The sequence below is a fragment of the Chelon labrosus genome (assembly GCF_963514085.1).
Source record: "Chelon labrosus genome assembly, chromosome: 15".
Classification (NCBI taxonomy): Eukaryota; Metazoa; Chordata; class Actinopteri; order Mugiliformes; family Mugilidae; genus Chelon; species Chelon labrosus.
The window spans coordinates 11,191,045-11,215,962 of record NC_140348.1 but is presented as its reverse complement, the minus strand read 5'-3'; the positions used below and the strand labels follow the sequence as shown (position 1 = coordinate 11,215,962).

The 24,918-nt window shown below is 41.8% G+C and overlaps 1 protein-coding gene across 1 annotated transcript in view; it reads right to left on the bottom strand.

The window, feature by feature from the left end:
• Nucleotides 1-4,361: 4,361 nt before the first annotated feature.
• The window catches only part of bicc1a (BicC family RNA binding protein 1a), a 57,266-nt gene continuing 36,709 nt past the window's right edge, over nt 4,362-24,918 (bottom strand). The window contains exons 7-21 of the mRNA XM_084561868.1: nt 24,701-24,883; nt 22,336-22,587; nt 20,627-20,758; nt 17,098-17,302; nt 15,173-15,331; nt 14,731-14,900; nt 14,459-14,600; nt 12,210-12,363; nt 11,566-11,725; nt 11,434-11,473; nt 11,036-11,190; nt 10,662-10,824; nt 9,570-9,733; nt 8,912-9,011; nt 4,362-7,556 (exon numbers count right to left, since the gene is read on the bottom strand). Coding sequence (XP_084417994.1) covers nt 7,429-7,556; nt 8,912-9,011; nt 9,570-9,733; nt 10,662-10,824; nt 11,036-11,190; nt 11,434-11,473; nt 11,566-11,725; nt 12,210-12,363; nt 14,459-14,600; nt 14,731-14,900; nt 15,173-15,331; nt 17,098-17,302; nt 20,627-20,758; nt 22,336-22,587; nt 24,701-24,883 — 2,307 coding nt within the window. The 3' untranslated portion in view covers nt 4,362-7,428. The remainder of the gene's footprint in view (nt 7,557-8,911; nt 9,012-9,569; nt 9,734-10,661; nt 10,825-11,035; nt 11,191-11,433; nt 11,474-11,565; nt 11,726-12,209; nt 12,364-14,458; nt 14,601-14,730; nt 14,901-15,172; nt 15,332-17,097; nt 17,303-20,626; nt 20,759-22,335; nt 22,588-24,700; nt 24,884-24,918) is intronic.

Below are 24,918 nucleotides of genomic sequence, written 5' to 3'. Positions count from 1 at the left end.
GGAATAATACGTGTCTGAATATCTTCCACGTTACATTTACTACATCTCTTGCACACCCACACACACACACCCTGCAGTCACTACTCATCACTTCTCTTCAAAGAGGTCACTACTGTATGAGCCAGTAAAATGGAGCACAGGCCTCAACGTTTTACATTAGCTGAAAACAATACCAAGTCCCCGGGGTTCAATGTGCGGGAGTGTGTCACTTCATAACGCAAACAAATTTGTCTGGCATTTGAAATGAAGCGTGTCATTGATTTGGGGCGGGAGGTCTGGCCTCATCTTAGCTGCAGTTTAGCAGTTTGATTGATAATGGACATCTGGGTCTCCAGAGAGATTCCAGTTTATCTGAGCTTAGATCAAATTTAAATGAAATGCATTTATTCAGCACATTCACTCAGCAAGAGGCCCGCACATTTTAATCAGGAGTGACAATTAAAGGCAAGTCTGAAGAAGTTATTAATAAAATGAAATTCACAAGTTAAAGGAAGAGTTTGACGTTTGGGGAAATAAGATCATTTGTTGCAGAGATGATTAGTCACAGAGCCTCAAGCTGATTACAAAAGACCAGCACAAAGACTGGAAAAAGCGGTAAAGAGCGAGCAATGCTCTGGAAGAGGACAAGAAAACCCACCCACCAGCACCTCTAAAGCTCACAAACAAACATCAAGTCTTGGTGTAACTGGTGTTGAACCAACAATTTCCTGTTTTAAAGGAAGCATTTGCTGGTCTAGTTGTTTGTCTTGGGACATGGACATCATGGAGTATCTGCTGGTTCCATGTGTAACTCTCTAAAACCACAGCTTGGAGTTTTCATTTTTAAGCAGATTAAAGTGGCAGTTCACGAAGATCTCAGTTTCATTCTTTTCTGCAACACCGTTTTGTTGAACCTGGTCTCCTTTGTGACTCATTTGAACATCAGTGCTGCCTGCCTGCCCTCTCTGAGGAAAAGATAACTGCTGAGAGGTATATCATGTGTCACAAACTGTGTCAGCTTGTGACTTTGCAATGTCGCCACAGGCACCCAGATCCAAATAATATAAATGTGAAAGTTTCCATATATGCTTTCATCAGGGGGCTCAAACCATTTTATAACCTCAGTAGGTGACAGCTAGTGACTTAACAGACATTCATATATGTATACAATTTTTTGATAATGCCACTTTAAATGTATGAGCTATCGTATGTTAGCTTTAAATGTGCTTGTAAGTGGGTTACGTTTGGACAGACCGAGGCTAGCTTGTTGCCTTTATGCTAAGCTAAGCTAACTACACATCACTTCTCATACAAGAATAAGTTTAGTGTCAATACTGAGCACACATAGTTTACATAAAAGTGGGATCAAAGTGGCATCAAGATTAAATTAATGAGACAACTTACTTATCCTCGTCATGAAAATGGAACTTTTAGATCATGAGCTGGAATATCCTTCTGATGAAGTCGAGACAGATCTGGACTGAGGCGACCCAGGAGTACGCCAGGGGATTGGACTCAAAGCTCCTGCACTCTGGGTTGAACTCTAATGAAAACTGGAGGAGGAGGTTTATTGCATCATTCCGACACCGAACTGACAGCTGACATCAGCCGAAACAAAGTGATTGGTCACGGAGATGAACTTCCTAAAGGACTGGCGTGTCGGTTTCCTTGGCCTGGATGGTCAAGAAAGTCAGAAGGTCACGTCAGACAGTTTGAAGTGAATATGCAGAATGTTCTCAGACCTGGAGGAAAGCTAAGACTGAGAGGCAAATAAATGCAATTTGAATCAGAAACTTAAGGGGTTGTGATTTTATTTTCTAGAAACACAACATTTGAGAAGAAACAAACATGAAAACGCTATCTTTTCTGTATATTACAGTATGTCGTAGTAAGAAATGTGCTTTTTTGCATAACAAGAGTGAGCACAAATAGACTTCAGCCACCACGAGCATATTGCCCACTGGACTGGAGCCAGGTACGGTGAGGTAGCGACCAAGTAACAGCTTCTCTCATTTACACCTTTCCTGCAGAGGCAAGCTGCCCACGAGAACAATATGTGATGCCGTGGACGATGCCGGTCTTTAAGAGGAGAGGCTGCCAAAGATGCTGAACAAACGCATGGCTAGTTAGAGATAAAAAGCCCATAATTTCTTTTCTGTGCAATTTAGCTGTCTTTCACTCTCCCTCTATCTCATAATAGAACATGAAATCGAAATTAGCCATGCTGGGCCCTGATTGCCAGCTGTGCCTTACACTCAAGTGTCCAGAATGAGACAAAGAGATGCATTCATGCTTGTGATTTGGTAGCTGTTCTTTAGTGTTATATTTGTTTCTGCGGAATCTAGATAGATCTAGATAGGAAACACTGAGATTTCACCATAACTGATCCGTTTATCGTACGAAGAATTGGCAGCAGACACCATAATGAACGTTTTCTTTACATCCTTCCTACACGTTTCGCCCAAGCTCCTGAGGTTTTACACACCGGTATTTACACTGCGCCGTGGTGTCACGCAAACATAAAGGCGTTCTGGGTTTCTTTACACAGCGAAGCACCTGTGGGAATTAATGACAGAGCAGGGAGAAAGTGGGTGAGTCACAAGCTGCCACAGAACATACAGTAGTTCAGTGGCCCCACCTGTCTCTACTGCAGGCTAATTTGCGTTGGATGAGAGACTCTCTCTGTATCTCTATGTGCCATCTGAACATTAAATTACTGCCATAATCACAGAGGCCTGTGGGTGAGTTTTGGAGCAGTTAATGTGATCACAAATGAAATGGTTAATTGGATCATCTCTCTGTGTCAGGCAAAACGCAGCTTGAAAACAAATGTGTGTCTTGTGCACACCGTCACAGACTTATGCACAGCTACTTTCCTCAAAGGTCATTCATTCATTGGAAAATCTATATTGTGATATTAAATGATACACAGCGTAATATAAATTAGAGGTTATGCTTAACAGTGTGCTGTATCACAGAAAATGATTCAGTCTCATAAGTAAACTTTTTGAACAATCTTCATTAACCCATAAAAAAAATAGTAATTCTGTAAAGCTATTTAATAATTTCCTAACCGTTAATAATCTGTTACTGAGCATCCTTTCTCTGATCTTTAACTAGACAAGTCAGTTTAAGTGGCAACACTGCCCCCTTGAGGTTTCCAGTAACACTACTTGTGTTGGTGCTTGGCGGAGGACAGCAGCAGGAGAACAAGGCATTAAACAAGATGGCTGTTTGTTCTTTAAAGTTTATGGTCTCACTCACTAATTCTGCTGAGTTGCTCATATTAAATAATTGTTAACTGTTCATAAATGTGCCACAAAAAGGCGTTACATTTGGCTAAGCAATTAGTCCTGAGCCAGTGTAACGATCTGACCAGGATAATGACGGATAAAAAACATGGAGGAGGAAAGTGAAGGAACCAGATGTAAATGAGTAGTACACTTTCTTTTCAAGAGTCTCCATCGGTCACAGATTCATTTTGTTGGATTAAGCAGATTCATGCTGCAGATAAGGCCTCCTGTAAACACACATGGCAACCTGCATCGTGTGAATGGTTTTAATTATTGAGTATAGGAAGTTGTGAGTCTATCATACTGAGAAAAACTAAATAAATAGGAAGGCAGTGTGTGGGTGGACAGTGAGCGCTTACGTGTTCTTTATTTGTACTGATATTTTCTGGCATACTGTATATGATATTTATGTTATTTAAAAAACACTGACCTCAGGCTTCCAGTCAGCATATCTTTGGTACCGACATGTTGCTACTCCGATGTAAGTGAAGCTTCTGGAAGTAGAAAAGTTACAGAGTCTTACAGATGCTCATCGGTATGGGGCTAAGATACCGACACTACAGTAAACACTGAAACTGAAAATAGACAAAGAACAAAAACTTGAATTGTTTTGGAAAAAGTTCCTCAACTGGGTCAGTCCGCACAGACCTCCATGTTAAAATATCCAACTTCACAGCAGCTATTAACATGGTTACAGCCTGGTACAAATAAACGGTCATGTTTGTATAGTTAGGGGGGCCAAGGAACGAAAATCATCTGAATACTTTCAGTTTTCAGTTTATTAAATGACAGAAATGCAAAAAAACTAATCTTTTAGAAGATTTTGATTATCAGTTTTGGTGAAGCTGTCTTAATATTGTGCAGATTATCTACAATAGCCTACATCCTGGAACCAGATTTTGAGACAGGGCATGAAGGTGAATGAATGAAAGCAGTGGGATCCATTTCAAAAACTCTGTGAGATGTTTTATTGGCCAGAATTAAAACTTTCCTGGGAGTGGTGTAGCCAGCCAAATCTGCAGTAAAACAAACAAAGAAAGATTTTTGTTGTAGTTTGTGGCTCATTCCTTGTAGTTTGAGTTGTGCGTTTTTGCTGTTGTGATGCTGAAATGCGATTGAAGTTGCAACCTCTGAAAAAACTATTAATCAATCGTGGACACTGATGTTTCGTCAGCTTTGATATTTCTGTGTTCTGTGCAGAAAACAAAACCAAAAGCCAACATTGTTTGCATACATTTAATACCTTCATAATATCGTTTCAACATTTTTGCCTGCTTGACAGTTTCTCCAAAAAGTCTGTCTGTATTATATGCAGTTAGAATAACGGCATCGACTGAGGCCACAGTGAACAGAGCTTTGGCCACACGGCACTGTGTATAACTCTTCTCTGGAACTTTGCAGAACCGTACCTTTGTCACACAAAAACAAAGGTTGTGTAAGATGAAAAAGTTGTACAAAAGTTATGTAACACATCATTTCCTTAGTGGTTTACATTTATTATAAATGTACCATTTGATTGCAGTACAAAGATTCCTTCAAATAAATCCCTTTGGGAACAACAATGTGACTAATACAACAAATCAAAGACACAGACATGGTGAACTATGTAGGGCAAAGACTATACAAGCTGGCAGTAAACTTTTTTGACTTGGTGAGTCCCTTCACTGATCCGTAATCAAGCGGCAATAACATGCATCCAAAATCTATTAAACAACATTCACTTGATCAGACAAGAATCTCTAGTGAACAACGAGCAAACGCATCCAAACAAGGTGAAGGATGAAAAACAAATGTCTGCTAGGCAGGGACACGAGTCACAGCACTGGGAGAATCAGTGCCCCACAGTTTCAATGTAGTACCATGATGAGCGGGGGCGAAGCGGCCCCGGGTTTCCTCTCAGAATCAAGAATCCCTTTCTATATTAGCTTTAGCCCTCTTCCTATCTTTTCTTTAAGACTTCAACTAAAAAAAAAAAAAAAAAAAGACAATTACCTGGTTGGCATCGACAACCATGTCAGAATATTATTAGCTGTCAACCATATTGAGAATGGCTGAGATCAGATGCTGGGAAGGTCGAAAAGTGGTTAACAGTGAACATGATAGAGAACACCTTAAATGGACTCATTGTGAATCTAATAGAGGCGACAAATGACTGACTTTTTAGTTTAAGATCGTACTGAGTAAGAACTGCTGTTACTGTCATTATTAAATTTGCCAAGATAAATGTTAAAGCACTCGACAGTGATAATTTCTCTTTAGTGTCCTCTACACATATCCTCTACTCTCATTTTAAACAAAAATAAGAAATTCCTGTCTTATTTTTTATACTTATCGTACTGCAAATATAAACAAATAAAATAGTAAGAGGCATTTAATTGCACTTGAAAAATGCTCATGACTTTGAAAGATGGATCAGCCTGTAGTCTAAATCCTCATATATTTCTAGAACATAAAAAAAAATATACTAAAGTTGGAGTGATCCAGAGTTGATGAACTGCAGAAGGAGGACGTTTTCCTTTCCAAAACACATGACTGGACATAATACAGGAGTACAGAACAAACACAAGCTCTCATGATAAACTGCTGCATGCATAATCCTGTTACTTTTTTAAACACTGCTTAAACCAGGTTTTTGGGGATATTAGATTGCATGACCGATAGCAGAAAATTCCTCATTTTTATTTGTTTTCATCTTAGGTCTCACAGCTATTCTGGTGACTTGGGTTTCTTATTTGTGTCTAGCAAAAAGTGCTCATATGAGACTAACCTGGCTGTGAATATACTGGCTCTTTGTGTGATGCTCCACCTATGTGGAGAGTAAGGTCAGAGCAAATTGTTAGTGTTCTCAACGAAATATCTCCCTGCTGAAAAACAAGTTATGTACATTGGCACTTTTGACCACAAAGGCACGGCCTTGTTCTGTTACGAGGTCTTTTCTTGCTCTAAATGGAAAAATGCTAATAGGAAGACAAAAAAAACCAAAAACATCTCGAGTTCCGGGTACAAGCCTGAACGTAGGGGGAGATTTAAGGCACAGGAACGGAGGCCAATGCAGACAAATAACAGACAAAAGACCGTGTACCATAAACAGAAAAGGAAAACCACAGAGAGATGCCTGTTGACACAATCAGAGAGAGGCCCACGAAGCTTAGCCTAACTGCCTCACGTCTCTGCTGCTGTCTAACGGCAAAGCCACATTCATGGCTCCACAGATTAAGGGGCGGAAATAAAGTAAAAGATACTAGTAAACTAATTACAAAATCATTCATGAACGTATAAAAAAAATACATATGTAAACTGATTACCAATAAACATTCTGCTCCTCCGCCTAAAATGGTAATAAAAACTAAAACTAAAATCGTAATGCATAATGAGTACAAAATATGTTTTTTTTTTTTCTCTTTTGAAATCGATAAACTGCTGTTGAACACGAACACTAACTTCAGAGGAATGTCCACCAACAGAAACACTGAACGCAGCCAAAGGTCAAAGGCCACATTGATACTCTCCTTTGGCATAAAGTTGATCTAGTGCGGACGTATTTTGCACTTTTCTTTTGGTGGCACCCTAATCTCACTGACTAAGTGCTTACTTTTGGTTTGGTACAAAATGCATCTGTGCTTTTTAGTCAATATAAAAAAAAAATGCATAGTTATTATTATTTTAATCTAAGGAGTAAGGCTCTCACAGGCAAAAATCTAGTATTATTAAAGTGCATATCACTGACACAATAGCATAATACAAATGCAGGTAGTATCAATGTGTAAAATGATTGTACTAATCATTCTGCCTGTTCCCTTGAACACGTAAGTGGACAGAAATACTGAACAGTACCCTTCTTCAAAACCATAACACCACCCTTCATTTAAAATGCTCCAGACAAACTCAACGTTCCTATATGGAGTGAACACTGAACCTCATGTATCTGAGAAATCCCTTTTTTTTCCTTGTTGGCACTTCACTAAACCTATGGCTTTTGGTTTAAACATATACATATATATATATTATATGGCAACGCAACATTGTGAACAGTCTTATTCAGCTGGAGCTGAAAAAGCGTAAACAGACGCTGAAACCTGGGCAACACTGGAAGAAACTGGAGGAACTGGTCTCCTTAGTGGACGGTTCTGGTTTGACCCCGCAGGCCGGGAGACGCCTACCATCGCCCGCTGACGCTGGCCATGTCGGCGTGAAACTGACGGGAGAGGCGGCCGCTTGCTCCGCCTTCCAGGAAGGAGGACCTGATGGGTGGCTCAAATAGCTTCCTCCGGTTCTTGTTTAGTTCTGTGGAAAAAAAAAAAAGTACCACATGTCATCAGCGCCACAAAATATCATCAGTAGCAAAAGTGATGACAAGCACGATTTTTCCTGGTTTTTCTGTGGGAAGAGTGGTGAATCAAAGTAGACAAATAAATACAAGCAAGGAGTGTGTCAGCATTTCTCTTTAGTTTCCATTGAGTACGAACGACAAGGAAATAGGATTCAAATCTCTGAAGAACGACTCAGGTCAACAAAGCCCTCTTTGTGTCTGTCTGCTTTTACACAGGAGTTTGGTCAAAATGTTTTTATAAAATAAATGAGTTATTCATATGATAGACGCGTTCTGTCACTGCCAGCATAAACCTTACAGTTTGATTACTGGAGACAGGCCGCTTGCGCCAGCAGCTCTTTTTACTGGCAGACCATTAGGAAGTAAAAACCTGAATTGCCTTGATTGGTATTCTATCTGTTTATGAGAGGAAAAAAAAAATACAGAAAGACAAAGAGGCTGACAGAGACATGCATATTCCTGTTTTGAAGCCCTACAGTCGGTCACCGGAGATGACAAGTTGACCTTTACTTGGCGACAGGCAGCAAACCCACTTCTGGCACTGGACCACGCTACTTCCTTAATAATCACAGCACTGGCCTCCACATTTCTCCCTGTTGCTCTCACTGTCAAGCCTGGCTTGGTCACACGAGAGGAAGCTCCTCATCCAGACATGAGCATAATTAGCTCATGCAGACAAACAACTCCAGCTATGACACCGTCCAAGGGATGATGTCAGGAATATAGTGTGACACCCACAGCATTCACATTAGATATAGCTCAACAACAATGCAGAGTCTACATCAGCATCAGGGAGGCAGCTGGAACAGCTGGCGTGAAATATCAACACACTCATCTGAGAAGAATTTGCCTTAATCCCATTTACGGTTGCTGCTGCAAATTACTGCTGCATGTTTTAAAGATTCTTTACAGGATGAATGAGCAACAATACTAATGTTCTGAATTTGTCTCATGCAGTCTGTTAATATTAACTTTTAGCTTTGAAAGCCAGTGTTTGCTAGTTGAGATGACCTCTGTCGTCTTTTGCTTTCTGCACAGCTGGGCTCTACTCAGGCTTGTTGCTGCGACAGACGAAACGGGAAACATTAATGAAACACATAAGCCAATTTGTGTGCATGAGGGAGCTTGCAGGACCAGGCTCCAGCTGGAAGGAATGGAACAACTTTGGGCATGCGGTTGCATCTGTCCTTCCGTCCTTGGCACAATGTTTTTCGTCAATTCTAACTTAACTAGACAGCCGATAGCACAGACAGACGATGAAATATAAAATGCAGCAAGTTAACTTTTTTATTTTTTTCCCCATTTGTACCTGAGATGGCGAGCAGCATTTTCCTGCGGGCACCGAAGGTGGTGATTCCCAGTTCTTTCAGGTCCTGGTCTGTTAGAGTCAGAAAAGTCTGGAGGTCAATCTGGAAGGAGCAAGTCCATTTATTATCAATAACACATTTTTACTAGAGTCCTTCAATCATAAAACAAGTGGCAAATACTGCATTATATTAAAATTAAAAGACATTACAACACAATTAACAACACTGAGGTAGTGTGAGAATTCAAGAAACAATGTACTTCAGTTGCCCAGACATTTCATTTGCTACATATAGCTTTTAATTTACCTAATTTCATCACAGATTATTAGCAGTTTACAGATTAAAGAGGCTACAGCCACTTTGACAGTGAAGCTTTAACTAAGTACTAATATTAATATGCTCAGCTCACAATACCTATTGTAACAGTAGAAGAAGAAGACAAGAAAAGAAGATGTTAGTTTTCCAAATATACATTTTGGCATCATGACTGCACCACAGGAATATGCTAGAGGTCAGAGGTTACAAAAAGGTATTGACACTGAACATGGCCCAGCAATCCATCCAATACTTATCATTTCAATATGGATCAAAGATGGCGATTGACCTTGGTCAACCCTACAGCCACTAAACTAGAAGAAGTGGGTTTCTGGTCTATTCTACCTCTTGTTGCTGGAAGACGTCCGTGTACTTCCCCAAGCCCAGCTTGCTGAAGAGCTCAGGCAGGTCGGAGCCTTTCAGAGACGAGTTCAGGCTGCAGCCGTTGCTGCCAGTAACCGAAGAGATGGAGTCCATGTAGTTGCTGCTGCTGAGGTAATGCTCTGCAGCTAAGCATCATAAGGATAAATCGCAAAGAAAAAAAAAATAAGACAATATGCAATATGGTTCAAACTTGTTTTAAAGAATAGCTATTATAACATATAATAACCATCACAGGTGACATTTTTGTTATAATACAGACATGCATGTAAGTCACATTTTCATTGCAGGACTTTAACTTGTAACAGTGTACTATAGCGTGTTATTAGTACTTTTACTTAAAAGGGAACTACAGTTTTTTACAACCTGGACCTTATTTCTAGCATAAAATACAATCGTTTACTCACCCATAAAACTTTTGTGTTATTTGCACTGCTGCAGGAGATAATTAGATCAGCGTATATCCATTTAGCGAGAGTGACTGGGGCACGCTAGTGCTATTCCTCATTGAGTCGAGAGTTACCTGTTATCATCATCCGGGGTCTGTAGATTGACCTACAGGTCAGCTTGTTTACCTATAATTTTCTACTGAATATTTTTCTGATTCTGAGGTTGTGGACGAACCATAGCAGTAGCAAATTACAGGTAAACAAGCCGACCGTCGCGGGTGTGCGCGCCGCTCAGAGATGACATCGTCCAGGTCAGGAGACATCATCTGGGGTCTGCAGGTCAATCTACAGACCCCGGATGATGATAACATGTAACTCCGGACTCAACGGGGAATAGCACTACGATAACAAAACATTGGCGAAATGAACGAGTTTCGCGGCAGATAATGGGTTATTTAGAGGCTGCGTCTCGATGCCCCAGTCACTCCCACTACATGGATATATGTGGATCTAATTATCTCCTGAAGGAGTGCAAATAACACAAAGGCTTTATGGGCGAGCAAACGATCGTATTCAATGCTAGAAATAAGGTCCAGGTTGTAAAAAACAGTAGTTCCCCTTTAAGTAAAAGAAGTGAATACTTCCTACATAAATACTATTCACTGACCAGACTTGTTCTGCTTCCTCTTCGGGCTGCTAACGGCAGAGGGGAACTCTGTGTGGCTTGGCAGGCCGTTACCGGTGCCGTTCCTCTCCCTCCAGTTGTCAGAGTCACTTCCGTTCCCCACGCCTTCCCGGCTGCTGGATCGAGACAAGGACAGCGGGGAACCCTGAGAAAGAACACAGAGAAAAAGATCCAGAACATTTAATAATGCATCTTCTGGATCTTCATCTCAGTAAAAGGAACAAAACATCTATGTTCTGTCGCACAGAGTAAGACAAATGAAGCCTTCTACAACGGACAACCTTCACAGTAAACACCAAACACAGTGAGCCTATTGATCAAGATCAATGAGAATGTTTCGGGTTCGCATGTCTGACCTCGTACGTGGTGCTCATGCTGGGTTTGTATGGCACATGATTGGCTCTGCGCAGCTCCTTGATGGTCTCAGCCGGCATGGATTTTGAAAAGCCCAGACCACTCCAGGTGTTGGTAGGGGTCCGCACCTCAGTCACCACAGGTTTCTTTAACATAGCTGGGTGAATACAGACAAGCAGTGATGCAAACATATGCTCTAGTTATGCAGAGGTAACGCCAACAAAAACAGCTTAACAGTTTTACAATCAAAGAATCACACTTTTTCAAAGGACACGTAACTGTTAAGAAACTTGGGGGTGGGGTTTACATTCTCTGACAGCCTGTCTTCACACAAGGCTACATTACAGCCTACATCCTGGCACTACTCATGATACAATTTAAGACACAAATTTCAGCTTACCTTTGGTCGCCAACAGCTTTTTCTGTTCATAGTCAAATGTCTGAAAAATTCAGAAGACAGTTTTATTCCTTTATTTCTTCATACCAGCAAAACAGTGTGTTGTATGCGTGTTATTTGTGCGTGCGTCTGTACCTGCATGTTGGCAAAAGAGGTCTGAGGTGCCAGCCTGATTCTCTCCCTTTCGTTCTGCTGCGCTGCCCTTTCGGCCGCCCGCTCGCTACCTGGCGCCCTCTTATCCGCCACAGGACTGTCCGACGAGCTGGACTCGGCATCCGAGAGGAGACAGTCGGAACTGTTGGAATTGCACAGAAAAATTTACAAAAAGCAGAGAATCCCAAGGCATTACATAAGATTTCGTCCATCTCATCTTCTCCTCACATTATTACTTAGTGGTCCAGGAATATCAGATTTGAGAGTGTGCAAGATTGTATTACAAAAAAATACAGTAGGCGATTCTAATAACAATGCTTTCCAGGGTGATGTGTAACAAAGTCCATATGGCGGCCTAGACTTTAGCTCCTAAATCTCCATAAGGAGCTAAGTAACCGTCTGTCACTTTATGTATCATAATCTGTTTTTTACCAACTTGGCTAAAAAGCCTGGGTTTGATTCCTCTAAATCCAAATCATATGAGTGTTTCTGTAGCCATCAGCAAGAAGTCTGTCCATAAATGGATTAACAGAAAACTGGCAAACTACAACAGCATGAGCTGTAAATGATTTCTGAAGGGATGGGAAGCAAGAGAAGCTGTAAATGATCTCTGGACTCAAACATACTGTAGATGGGAGTTCTTGGTGCCTTGCAGGAGCTCCACAGCCTGTCGTTTCCCCGATGATGTCTTACATGAAGCCAGCATCTGTTTCAGCTCGTTCCCATTAGCTGAGTGAGAGGGGCTTCTGGGCATGCCCACTTCTACAAATGTGTCGGAACCTAAAGGAAAGAAACATTCTTTGTTGTCACATCCTGTCTTCTGTAACAGAATAATTCACAACTATATGATAACCGCGGTGGAAATACTTCAGGTTTCTCATTTTTCAATTTGCGCCAGTCTGTTCTCAGCAGCGACTGAGTCACTCAGAGTAAAGGAGCATGTGTAGCTTGTGGGCATATGTAATGTGTGTGTATGTGCATGTGTTAATGTGTGACAAGTCTCACTTGGATCCTGGATTAATTAAAGACAGAGCAGCTGTGATTATAGTGGTTTCCATTCATTCTTCTTTCCTGCTCGGCGTAAAAGGATGTGCATGAGTGTGCATGCATATAATCCAGGATATGTGAATGTCGATGGAGTGCATAGGGTAAAATAATATGATGTCAGTCATTTTAATAAACCTCTCTGGGGTTTAATATTTGAACGACTCCCCTGGACTCCTCAAGCAGGTCTGGGCGAGCCAGTTCAAACACATCCTGAGACACAGGAGGAGGCGAGGGAGGGAGACCGGCACACATCGCGTTGGGGGAGGACTAGCTCAGAAAACAGCGGGGGAAAAACGAGACGCGTGAGAGTGAAGGTTTGAGGGGAAAACCACGAGGGTAAGACACAGAGGAAATGAGGGCCTTTCTGAACCGCTAGGAGACCGGCAATGAACCTGTCTCCGTTCCAATAAATGTAGTCAAAGCGAGTACGAGGTTAGGAGGACAGTATAGAGAAATAGAAACAAGTTCACTCGAGGCATTTTCCCGAATGTGGGTTTAGGGGTTACATAAATCTCAGGTGGAAATGCTCGCGTTGGACATTTATGTTAAGTCTGCAAGGCGGAGGTCCAGCAAACCTGAGTCGAAAATGTTAACAGCACCAAGGTTACAATAACACATAAATCATTAGTCTGTGTTTTACTTAATTAATCAGTAAATATGACTTGTACAAGTAAATCCCCTTTTATAATTAACTGAACCCAGTTTTACTTAAAGGAAAGTTGACAACCGAATATAAATATATATAGAAAACTACACATAATAAAGGCATTTATCCTTACAGATTTTTTTTAACAAACTCATAGGCAGGTGAAACTTAAAAGTTTGCAAAGGCAAAAGGACTTATTATATTTTATTTTTTTACCATCCTATGCATCCTTTTAGGGACAAAAATATAAAACACATATGGGTGGTCTTATGTCAGTCAGCTGTACAGCCTAAACGCTCATACATTTCTGGAAAATTATTTTGATGTTTAGAACTAGTGCAATGTGTGTTCAAAAAGTGTTTGGACTGGTCAGACTGCAGCATAACTGAAACAGACACACAGGCATACATGTTTGTACTCACGCTCTCACTGTTTTGCAGCAAATACTTAGTCGTAAAATGCTGAGGTCATAACGATATTCTGGCAACTGCGGAAGTACCCAGCCAGGTCTCCTGCTGTTATGTCTGAAGTTTCGGCTACACATTCTTAACAACCCCCGATGACAAAGGTCCATGGAGGACACCATAAAACACACTGTTGTAAAAGCGCAACAGAGAATAACTTTTACCTAATATATGTTTATGCTCATGACTTTAGGCCATGAGGCACTTCCTTAGACTCTCTGATTCTGAATCGAACAAGCGGTTACAAAGAAACATGAAGCACAGGAAATGACGGGACAGACGCAAGCAGAAACCTCAAAAAAGACTGAAAAACCAAGCCAACGGCAAATGTCAAAAACTGCAGTTCGTCTTATGACCACCTGAGGCATGTTAAACTTCACCGTAGAAATAAATACATCGTATTTCTATCGACATTTCTAGATGTCTGCCTAGGCATCATCCAGCTGTCTCAACTCTACTCACGCCCCACCCCTTTGCACACTTTTAGCTGCCAGTCAGATGGACACTGTCAACATGCTGATTGCAGGAGCAGCCACAATGAGCTTCAATATTGCTCTTTGAGGCCTCACGTCACAGAGGGTTCACACACAAACAGAGTGAGACGAACACCTCTTAGAAATGTGCTTTAGTAAATTATTATTTTACCTTAATTATGTTAAGATAAGGATATTTTTTTAGGGTGCACAAGCTGTGATGGTTGCCTTTCTACGTGGAATACCTTCATCTGGGCTAGACTTGCTTGACAGCGGTTCTGATGGATTGTGTCCGCTGGCCTCCTGGACAGAGTCACACGGAGCTGGACTCAAAACCGTTTCCGCAATTGACGGCGTTGGTAACCTCCCATAGACTGAGCCAGGATGCTATATATACATGCGTGGACACACAAACAGAAGAAAACACATGCAAGGCAAACGTAATTAAAAAAAAAAAAATCCCAAATCCAAGGGAACTCAAAGCAATGCAGGATACTGTTTTAAAAACAAGGCCTACCTTGACATGTCCGTTAAGGGTGCAGTCAGGGACCCCATTGGACTGCTTGTCTATAGGGGCGAGTCCAGGTGGAGGAGATGGTGTGTTCTGTGTGTAACCTTGCACGCTGGACAGCAGGATGTTGCTCAGGGCCTGAGTTGCAGGGTGCAGCATCAGCTGAGATGAGAAGCCTGAAGCAGAAGAATATGGCATCAGAGTTTTACAAATCTTTGAATGATTCATAAAAGAAAAGCTTATCTGCCGGCTTCCAGTCTAAGCATATTCCTGTTTATTCAAAAAATAACTGAAATAAAGATTAAGGGCTCAGTAGCTCCACATCAAAGGAAAAATTAGTCAAATTTAGAAAATAATCTCTCCACAGTATTGCAGTGGGTTAAAAAAATAATTCCTCTCAGATGAACAACCGGTCTAACAAAAGAAACTGGCAATCCTATATACAAACCTTGGTTGCCCGTAAGTGAACTGGGCCAAAGGGAGGGTGGTGTGGGGGTGCTGGGGCTCGGTGTCTGCAGAGGGCTTATGGAGGAGTTTAGGCTGTTCAGGACAGCGTTTGGAGCGCCAGAGTTGGGGAGAGAGTGGGGCGCCGTCGCACCCAGAAAACCTGAGGAGCAGGGAAAGAAGCGGAGAAAGAATGGAGGGAACGGGAAAAGAATAGATCAGAGGTGTACTTGTCAAGGCTCAGAGACGTTTTTCAAGCTAATCACACGTTATGCTAAGGCGCTCAGAAAATAATTTTGGTCTTCCAGCTATTTCACTGGAATTCCATCAAACTGCCATCAACCAGACGGCAAATGAGAATTTCTTACATTTCGACAAGGTCACGTATGCAAAAGTGCATATCTAGTGTGTTTCATACCCAATAAAACCATGTTATTGAGAGCACCAACAATGTGATGCTTGGTGTTTTAACCCAAACACAGTGTATGAAAACAGAAAGAAGCAGGTTTGTGGCTTTAACAAGGGGCTAGTTTGGCTCCAGGAATAAGGCCAGGGACTCTTCTGGCAGGCTGGCCTGTAATCTGAGGAAGGGAAGCATGTAGCAATTACTAAAGGCCAGGATGTGGCCGTCCACAGATTCAGCCCCGGGGCCCCTGGGTTTAAATGAGACAGCAAGAAAACAGTTCTACTGTACTGGGACCTCTTGGCATACCGTAGGGCTTGTGACTATCGTAAGTTGAATTTACTCATCTCATTTCCTGGGGAAGAGCATTCAGAAGAAGTCCATACCTAAATATATTCTTATCAAACATTTAGAAAACAACTTTGATAAAATATGCATAACTGCAAACAAATTATCAACACTAACCCAAAAGTGCTTACCTGCCCACATAACCCCATGACTGCAGAGAAAAAAACAATCTCCTCCACCTCCTTTTTTTAAATATGGAAAAGAAATGCAGACCATTTAATGACTGCTGATATATAGATAAACTTTGATGGATCTATAGCCTTAAAATACTTCCTGTCAGCTTATCCTGCATTTCATACATTACTCATCGTCCTCATATTTTCTGAATCCCAAAAATTTTATCATGCAAAAAACGTGGGGCTAAATATCTGTCATACAATACTTATTCTGTACTCTCACTGCAGTCAAGTAAAAGTCCAAAAAACTCCCGACATCCGTTCCAAGCTGAACTCTGTTGCCTCCACGCTGAGGTCAGCGCTGCAGACAAACAAACTCCTACGAGCTCAACAGCGTTCATCATCCCATGATTCATAAGCTTGCGATTCCTTTTGAAGTAGACCAACTAAATTTGTACTGAGGTTATTTTCTGATGGTTGGCTGATCAAAGATGCAATGCATTTATGTGGGACTCACTTCTTGGCATGGACTTCATACCATCATGGCGAGGCCTGTTCTGCAGACAACTCCTACTGTATATAGAGATGCCACAACTCACTGGCTGTAATTTATGCGGATTTTGAGAAGCTACACCGATCAGCCACAACATTAAAGCCACTGACAGATGTAAATAACACTGTCCATCTTGTGACAATGGACCTGGCATTCATGTGGATGTTACTTAGACATGTACCACCCACCTAGACCAGACCAACAACATTCTGTTTCCAGACATCACAGGACAACCTCAGAAGGCCCATGTCCATTCTCTGATGAGTCACAACTGTTTTATAGGCACAAGGGAGACCTACACAATATTAGGAAGGTGGTCATAATGTTATGCCCGATTGGTGTACCTGATTTTAATATCAATTGCACTCAGGTGATCTTTGTGGTTGTTTGGCTCCGAGATATTTTCAATGGATGTGTGAAGGAAGAATATCCTGTGTGGACTGTGTGATTGTTACAGATAGAAATAAGATGACATAACAAGCAGCACTCTCTTAGTCTGTTGTCATTACCCAGATTGCTCAGCCCCAGGCCAGCTGAGGCCAGGATGTCCAGGCCAACGGGACAGATGAGGGACGGGGAAGGACCATTAGAGGCGGGGTTCAGCGCCACAGGGGGTGATGATGACGACACTCCATTGCTCTCCAGACCCAGGAGGAATTTTCGGGCTTCGTACATGTTGACTGCATTCCTCTCCACGCTCTTGACTATCACAGACTGGAAGAGGGAGAAGGGAAAGGGGATGGGGAACAAATAAATACAGGCAGGGTGGACAATTAATAATAAGAATAAATGGAAAGCGGGCGAGAGAGCAATAGAGAGAGGCACGTAAGGAGAAAGCAAGGGGAGGAGTGAGGGATAGATAGTAGGGAATGTTGGCACCAGAGATAGGGAGTGAAAGGGAGGCTGAGGGGGAGACAAACATAAATGGGAGGAAGGAAGAGGGAATTAAGGGTAGATTAGATGGATAAACATTGAGCCAGTGTGGGAGACAGAAGGAGACATGGGAATAGAGTTTGAGAAAATCGATTGCTTAACTTGCATAACTTGCTTTCTAATAAAGAATATGAAGCAATACTAGATACTCAGTGACTACTAGACTACGAGGCACAGAATGAACAACAAACGAGAAAGACTTTAAATCACTGACAGAAATCGCTCTCTACATTTTCCACATCACCGGAAACCCTTCCCTTCATAAACATCAAATAAAAATGACTGTGAGCACAAATCATGTCCTGTTTTTTTGTGTGTGTGTGTGTGTGTGGGTTTAGCCAGAATTTGTGAAAAATGGTTTCCAATCCCGGTCAGTCTCTCCGACACACATGCCTGCACGCACTCGCACGCGCACATGCTCCTTTATAGGTCTGCCAAAGCACCGGGAGCATGGAGGCTGTGGCATGCATTTGGACGGGACCTTTGGATTACTGCTGTCACCTCGTTAAAATGTTTAAGTGAAGGGTTCTTAAGAGGACCTGGGCTGGGTCAGTGTTTACACTGGCACCTCCACACCAGTCACTACAGGCCCATCTGGTTGGGCACCGAGCCCTGGCTCAGGGCGGGACGTGGGCACCTTGAAGAGACAATCGGGACTAGGCCAAGTGGTGAAAAATGATTAGGAATATTAAGTGTTGTTGAAGTGGAGACCACGAGAGGTCAGTTTTAAATATAAAGCAACGCATGCGAACCTCCAAATTACTAACTAATTTATTAAGAAATCAGATCAGTTCATTTTTAGTTCTATTAACTGAAGGGTGTTCCCATTTGAGGTGAAACATGCTTGGCAGGTTGTCTGTGCAGAGAAGGATTCCCCACTGGGGCAGGTGTGGGTTTGCCAAAACTCTTCTCCATCTTGGTATGGCACGATTCCCCCTGGTGCAGGGTTCCAATTTTCCTTTTTAAATTTCAACAAAACATTTATGAAATGTGACAATCTATAATTCATTCAATGTCATGCTGTGACATTTGATGAAGAGTTATTCTGAAATGGAACAGTGGCGTATTTGTTTTTCCGTAGTTTTTTTCTTTTTTCTCTCTCTGCTGACACAGCACTTGAACAAATGAGACAGCAGCTGTGTTTTTCACACAGTGTTTCCTTTTAAAAGGTCTAGTGGTGACTTCTAGAGGTCTAACTACAGGTGACCGGTCCAGGTGGGAAATGCACACAGATGAGCGCATCAGAATACGTTTCTTCTTGATGCGTTATTTTTAATCCTGGCAGTTGTGTAGACCTATTGTCTCTTCTCAGCCGCCAGACTCCATTGAAAAAAACAGTAATTTTACCTTGCAGAAGACAGACGTTGCTGGTATACCGCTGTGTGACTTAACACAATAAATTGGATCTGAAGTGGCATGTCAACACACCAAAGTCACACAATGACACAAACGAACGAAGCGATGGCGGCAGCGGTAGACCAGCAACTTTTGAGTTCTGCGAGTTAAAACTACTGTTTTTTGACATAAAAAATTCCATACCCTATCAGAACAGGCTTTGATATATCTGTGATGTAGATATAAACTTTGTTTTTTTAGGTGGACCTTGTTTTGGTGGTTAAAATACATTTTACTGCTGAACCCATCCACAGCAGTACATGCCAACTACCATATAGAGTGAGTAAGACACTGACCATGAATAAGTACATCATATCACCCCACTTCAAATAAACCAAACTATTTAATATGCTCCCAATGACAATAATATAATGTCTTTGAATGCAAACATAATATAATTGCCTGTATTACAAATGCAATACGTTGCAAGTAAACTAAATACATGCAGCTAAAAAGCTGCAGTGTGTGGAACTGCTGTATATGGAGGAGGTTTGCTGCTGTTATTTCACTGTGTGTAAAATTATCCATTTAAAGTTTCGGATTTCAGGTTCAGGTTTTCAGTCACAGCTTTTGTTTATTTTAATTCAGTTTTACTAAAATTGTTTTCTATCCATTTCTGGTTCATTAAGACATTATGTTTTCATATTGTATTTTGTATAATAATGTAGCACAACTGCATTGTTATGGTCAGTGGTTTTTGGTGGGATATAATTGCTGAGGAGAAGAAAATGCTTTGGAAAACAAACAAAACTGGCCTCGGCATAATCATTTTGAACACAGTGTAGAGGGCATCCTTGCCATATTTAAATCCAATTAACTCATGCTGACAAAACAGGAAAATTCACTGGGATTCATTGTGTGGTCACACTGACTGTGCAAAGTTACGAGACACTCACGGTTTTTTCAGTGACTGATCAGCTAATTGAGTGGGATGTTCTTGAATCCACATCGCTAGTAGCTGTGACCATTTTTTGCAACAGATGAATCCATTGATAATCTTTGTGATTAGTCGACTGATCTATCAATTATTATCTGAATAGTTTCTTAGTAGTGACATTTTGGTTAATCGCTAAATTATAAACAGACCTTTTTCTATTAAACTTTTATTCAAACATAATCACAATGACATATTTTAACATATCTATGAATGAAGAACCCATTTCGACTAACGGGTGCTGACCACTGAGCCACAATCAGAAAACATTCAATGTTAATATTCCAGATATTGATGTCACTCATGTCATCATCTCTGTACTACACTAGTGGCCTATGTCATTTTCAGCATTCAGGTTAATCGGACTGTTATAGATGATTGGGTTCGGGCTTTTCTTTGAAGATGGACGTAAACATTGTGAAGCATTCCTGCTACTTCCCGTCGCTTCCTGTGTTCCACCCTCTGTTTTTCCTTGGATGTTGACGACAAGTGTCAACACGGTAATCAGTTCACAAAAAAAAGAAACATGTTTGATTGACTGTGACTCAGGCCAAGTCGGATGTATTAACCTCACACACTAACAGATTTTTGTGCCGACTACCCATGCCGACAGACCCCAACCAGTGCAGACTGGTGCAGAGTTTGCCCAACAGGGAATCGTGGGTAAAATCTGGCAAAAAATCTTGTAGTGCTTACAGTTTACAGCTGTAGACGCTAGCATGCCTTAAACTCCCCCACAATGTCTGCGCCCTGTGAGTGTAATCCTGTTTTCATACCTTGCTCGGCTGTTTTGGCTTTGGTTTGATACTGATGAAGACATCCAGCTGCTCCATAAGTGCCGTGATACACTGGGGCTCCACCTCAATGTCCTCTTTAATGTCAAACATTAATACCAGAGGCAAACAGCCCTGTGGAGCAAACACACACACAAAAAAAGTCAGAAATATCTCTCTTTTTTTTTTTTTTTTTTTTGCAGACCACCTTTAAGACATTTCTAGTTTTCTGTAACATATAGCTTCTTACATTACAGCACATTTCTTTTACCAGTAGTAAATTTTCCTTTATACCATACCATTTGTAGACCAACAAGTTAGCCATACCAATAAATACAAGATTCACTGCTGGACTTATCCCACAGAGCGCTTGGGAAATTCCGCCAAGAGCAATCTGTTTTGCATGATCACCACCACAAGCACCACAGACATCTATATTTTGGGCTGAGAACTGGACAGCGCTCCTATTGTGAGTGGGTGTAATTAGCAGATGAGTATAGAGCCAGGCTGGCTCTGACAGTTGAGATTGGAGCTGTAATCTACAGTCTGGCTGGAAGAGTCCAAATCACACAGTACACTACTGCGGCCAGGAGTCCTCCTCCTCCTCCTCCTCCTCCACCACTCACTGCTTATACTTTCAGAGCTACTCACCTACCTCCCCCCTCCCTTGCCCTTTTACTCTTTCTCAGAATCCTCTTGCATCCCCTGCTTTCTATTCATTCTATTCAAATAAATTAATAGGTTTTTTTTTTTTTTACTTCTCCACAAAGTCAGACAGTAACAAGGCTCCTTCTTGTGTGTCCCGTTTCCAGACCAAGAGAAAGTCATGTTTAGTCACTGAAACAACTCTGGCATTTGCTAAATGTCTTTGGGGCCAACTGGGAGACCGCAGACAAAGAGAAAGCAGCGCTGGCAGAATTACTGCCCTACATTATGGATCTCCAAACAGAAAGCCAAAGCTGTTTACTGCTGAGATGTCTTACACACACCAGCTCAGCACAAGCTCCAAGCCAACAGCAATTAAACAGCTATAACTTTTACACATTTTTGAAACAGACTTCTGATTATATTCCTTAGTAATTTGGATACGGGTGGCCTTGGTGGTCAGTGGCAACCAGACAAGAATGGTCGTTGAGGATTTTTAACCAAAATAAATTTAAATACGAGGTGCTACCCTCGGTCCAAGACACTAATACTAACATAGTAATCTCTAAATTACAGACACGGGTTGAATTCCAATCCGTACGCGCAGGCCAAACCATTATCATGAACACAGATAAGTATAATCTGTATACGGAGAGGACAAGGGGAACAGCAACCAAACTAATGCAAATTTGTGTCCATCTTACATGCAGGTATGCAGCAGCTATAAATCACGCAGGCTAACCTTGACTTTGCTACGGATTCTTGTTTATCTGACGTGGACATTTCAGCAGTGCGAGCAGAGCCAAGCAAATCTATCCCAAGGCTATTCAAAACCCCCAAGGCAATCATGGTTTACTTCTTAACCCCCATCTTAAAACCCAAGCATCATTCACACATACCATAATGATGTTACTGAAACTGCGACATCCATTATAGCTACCACACAGTATGTGGCATTCGGATACGTTGCCAAGGCCATCTCTTCACCACAAAAACAAAGCTTAGCAGTTTACAATGAGTTTTTCTAACCGCTGGACGCCGATAAAGCACACAGAGAAGGTACGCACCATGAGGTACTGCCGCGCCAGGCAGACAGAGTCAATGGTGCCCTGGATGTAGACTGTGGATTTTTTCTGTGGGTTGTTGGGGTCAGGGAAGTGGATCTGGGCCCCCGTCCTCTGGGTGATGTGCTTGATGTTGCTGCCATTGCGTCCCTTCATGAAGAGGTGGTGTTGTGGTGCGATGTCCAGGTGAGTGGTGACCGAGATAGTGCTTGCCAGGCTTCCAGCCAGGTGCTCCAACAACAGAGCCGTGCCCCTCTGGGTAAAACAAGATGGTAGCGATGATATTTGCATGACGACGAAAAAAATTGTGCTCTCAATAGTGCAAACAAGCATTATTTTGATCATTGCATGATTCATTCAGTAGATTATTTACTGGTGATCAATTAGTCAAAAACTACAAGAAACTTAGAAAACCAGCAATTCCTCACATTTCAGAAGCTGGAACCAGGAAAAGTTATCCAGCATCGCCACTTTTCAACAGTAAAACTGACATTTATTATCTTAAATCACATAAAGATGTGATAAGAAGTTAATGTTACTTATTTAGTGTAGTTTATTTAGTATAGCGCTTCACAGAATTAAAATTTTAGAGACAAAACCATAAAATAAGTCAAAAAACAGCAGGAAGACAATAAAACACACAGGTTTCTACACAAGTCTACACATGCTTAGACAAAAGCCAGTTTGAATAAATGATTAAACAAGAGAGGCCATCCAATGAGTATTCCTGTGTTGGAGCTACAGCCCTGAAGGAATATCACCTTTATTTTTTTTTAAGCAAGTATGTGAGACAACCAGTAAACTCTGCTCAACAGAACTAAGCGATCAAAAAGACGGAGCAGTTCAGTGATGTCAAAGCGAAGGTGACCTTTATGGCTCCTAAGTCGTCTTAAAAACTAAAACAAAGCAATAACAGCATCACATTTAGGGCAGACCACATTAGAAACTAAATGGCTAACAAGCAGAAAAGCGGAACTATGTTGCTCCAATTCCCAGAGAAAACACAGCGTTTTCTATGCCACCAAATGGAAACCATTGTGTTTTCCACTGCATCTGCCGACCAGTTGAACAGTCTCATTCCTCGCTGCCGCTGCAAGCCATCACTTGGCCTAGTAAAAGAAGTCATTTCCAGTGTGCAACAGGAATCCACACACTGCGGCCAGCATAAGACAACAATTCACAGCGGTTTTGGCAATCTCCGAAGGTGTTTCAGGGGTCTCACACCACCACATAACATAGCGCACATATTCCTCTGATCCTCTAGTCTTCATTCTGGCACAAGTCCCAGCCTTGACTGACCCCTCAGACCTAGCACAAACTTGGGGGCAATGCTTTTGCACACGCATGGATTTCACGAGCAAAGAACACAATAATTTCGTGCATATGCACACTAGCACTTAAATCCAAATAGAGGAGCTATGGCATACATGAATGAATAAACAAATGCTGTGATGCACATATGCCAAATGCAGCTGGTGGCATTCTGAAATGATTGCTAACTTAGGCTTGGTAATGGGAAAAAAGTGAGTTGGTGGATATGATTTCTTGGCAGACACGAGAGTCTCTGGCAGTCTGTCACTAGCCACAATTCGGATGCCAGTCGAGGAAATGCATCTGTGTGTATTTATATGTGACATATACAGTATGATTATGAACATACACAAGCAACAGGAAGGAAACAAAGTAAGAAACTCCAAGAGCAACTTAAAATCCTAGTTTAACCCAGCGGATAGCTGAACGAGCAGCCGTCCAGTTCAAGTGACCAAACATCTCTCAACACTCTCTTGCCCCCGTGGTGCAGAAAGCAATGAGGCGGTTTATACGAGAAACGCAAGGAACGCCGACAGCGTTGGTGGGCCTTGACTTGGAGCTCAGGAAAACCTTTCTTTCGGTCCGCGGCTCACCGCTGTAAAAGGTGGAGAATAACTCAGATGTCACAACACTGACACGTCCGACACTGAGTGAACAGGTCACAGTTCATTTAGATGATCAGTCTTTAACAGCACACACACTGGCTTTTTGTCTGCTGCAAGTTAAAGGGACAGAAACTTTTCATTTTTGTTTTTTTTTGTTTTTTTACTGTGATTGTTACAATTAATTCAGAACCAGGAAATTTATAGTGACACAATAATGAGACTGACTCATCTGTCAAGGCAATTAGCCACCGGCTCCGAGCTGTAACATGTAAACATTTGCTGGCTTTCTGGATTTCATCAGTCAGTGTGATTTGACAAACAGCATGAAGACGTCACCCTGGGCTCTGGAAATTTCTAGCAGGCGTTTTCTCGCAATATTCTCACAAACAAGTACCAAAAAGCACTGGTCAAAAGCGTTCTTCCATATTTATAAATGACGTGGACCTCCTCACCTTGACTGCGTTGGCATTGTTCTGTGAGCCGCGAACGACGCCGGTGGCTCTATAGAGACGGGTCGGGGGCTTGAAGGAGACTGTGAGGTTGTAGGTCTGTGAGATGTGCTGCACGGTGGGCGAGCTGGGGTCGGACTGCATGATGGCCGGGAGCTCGAAAGACAGCACGAGAGGTAGCAGCTCCTGAAGTAACACGGAGGGACAGAGAGAAAGAGAGG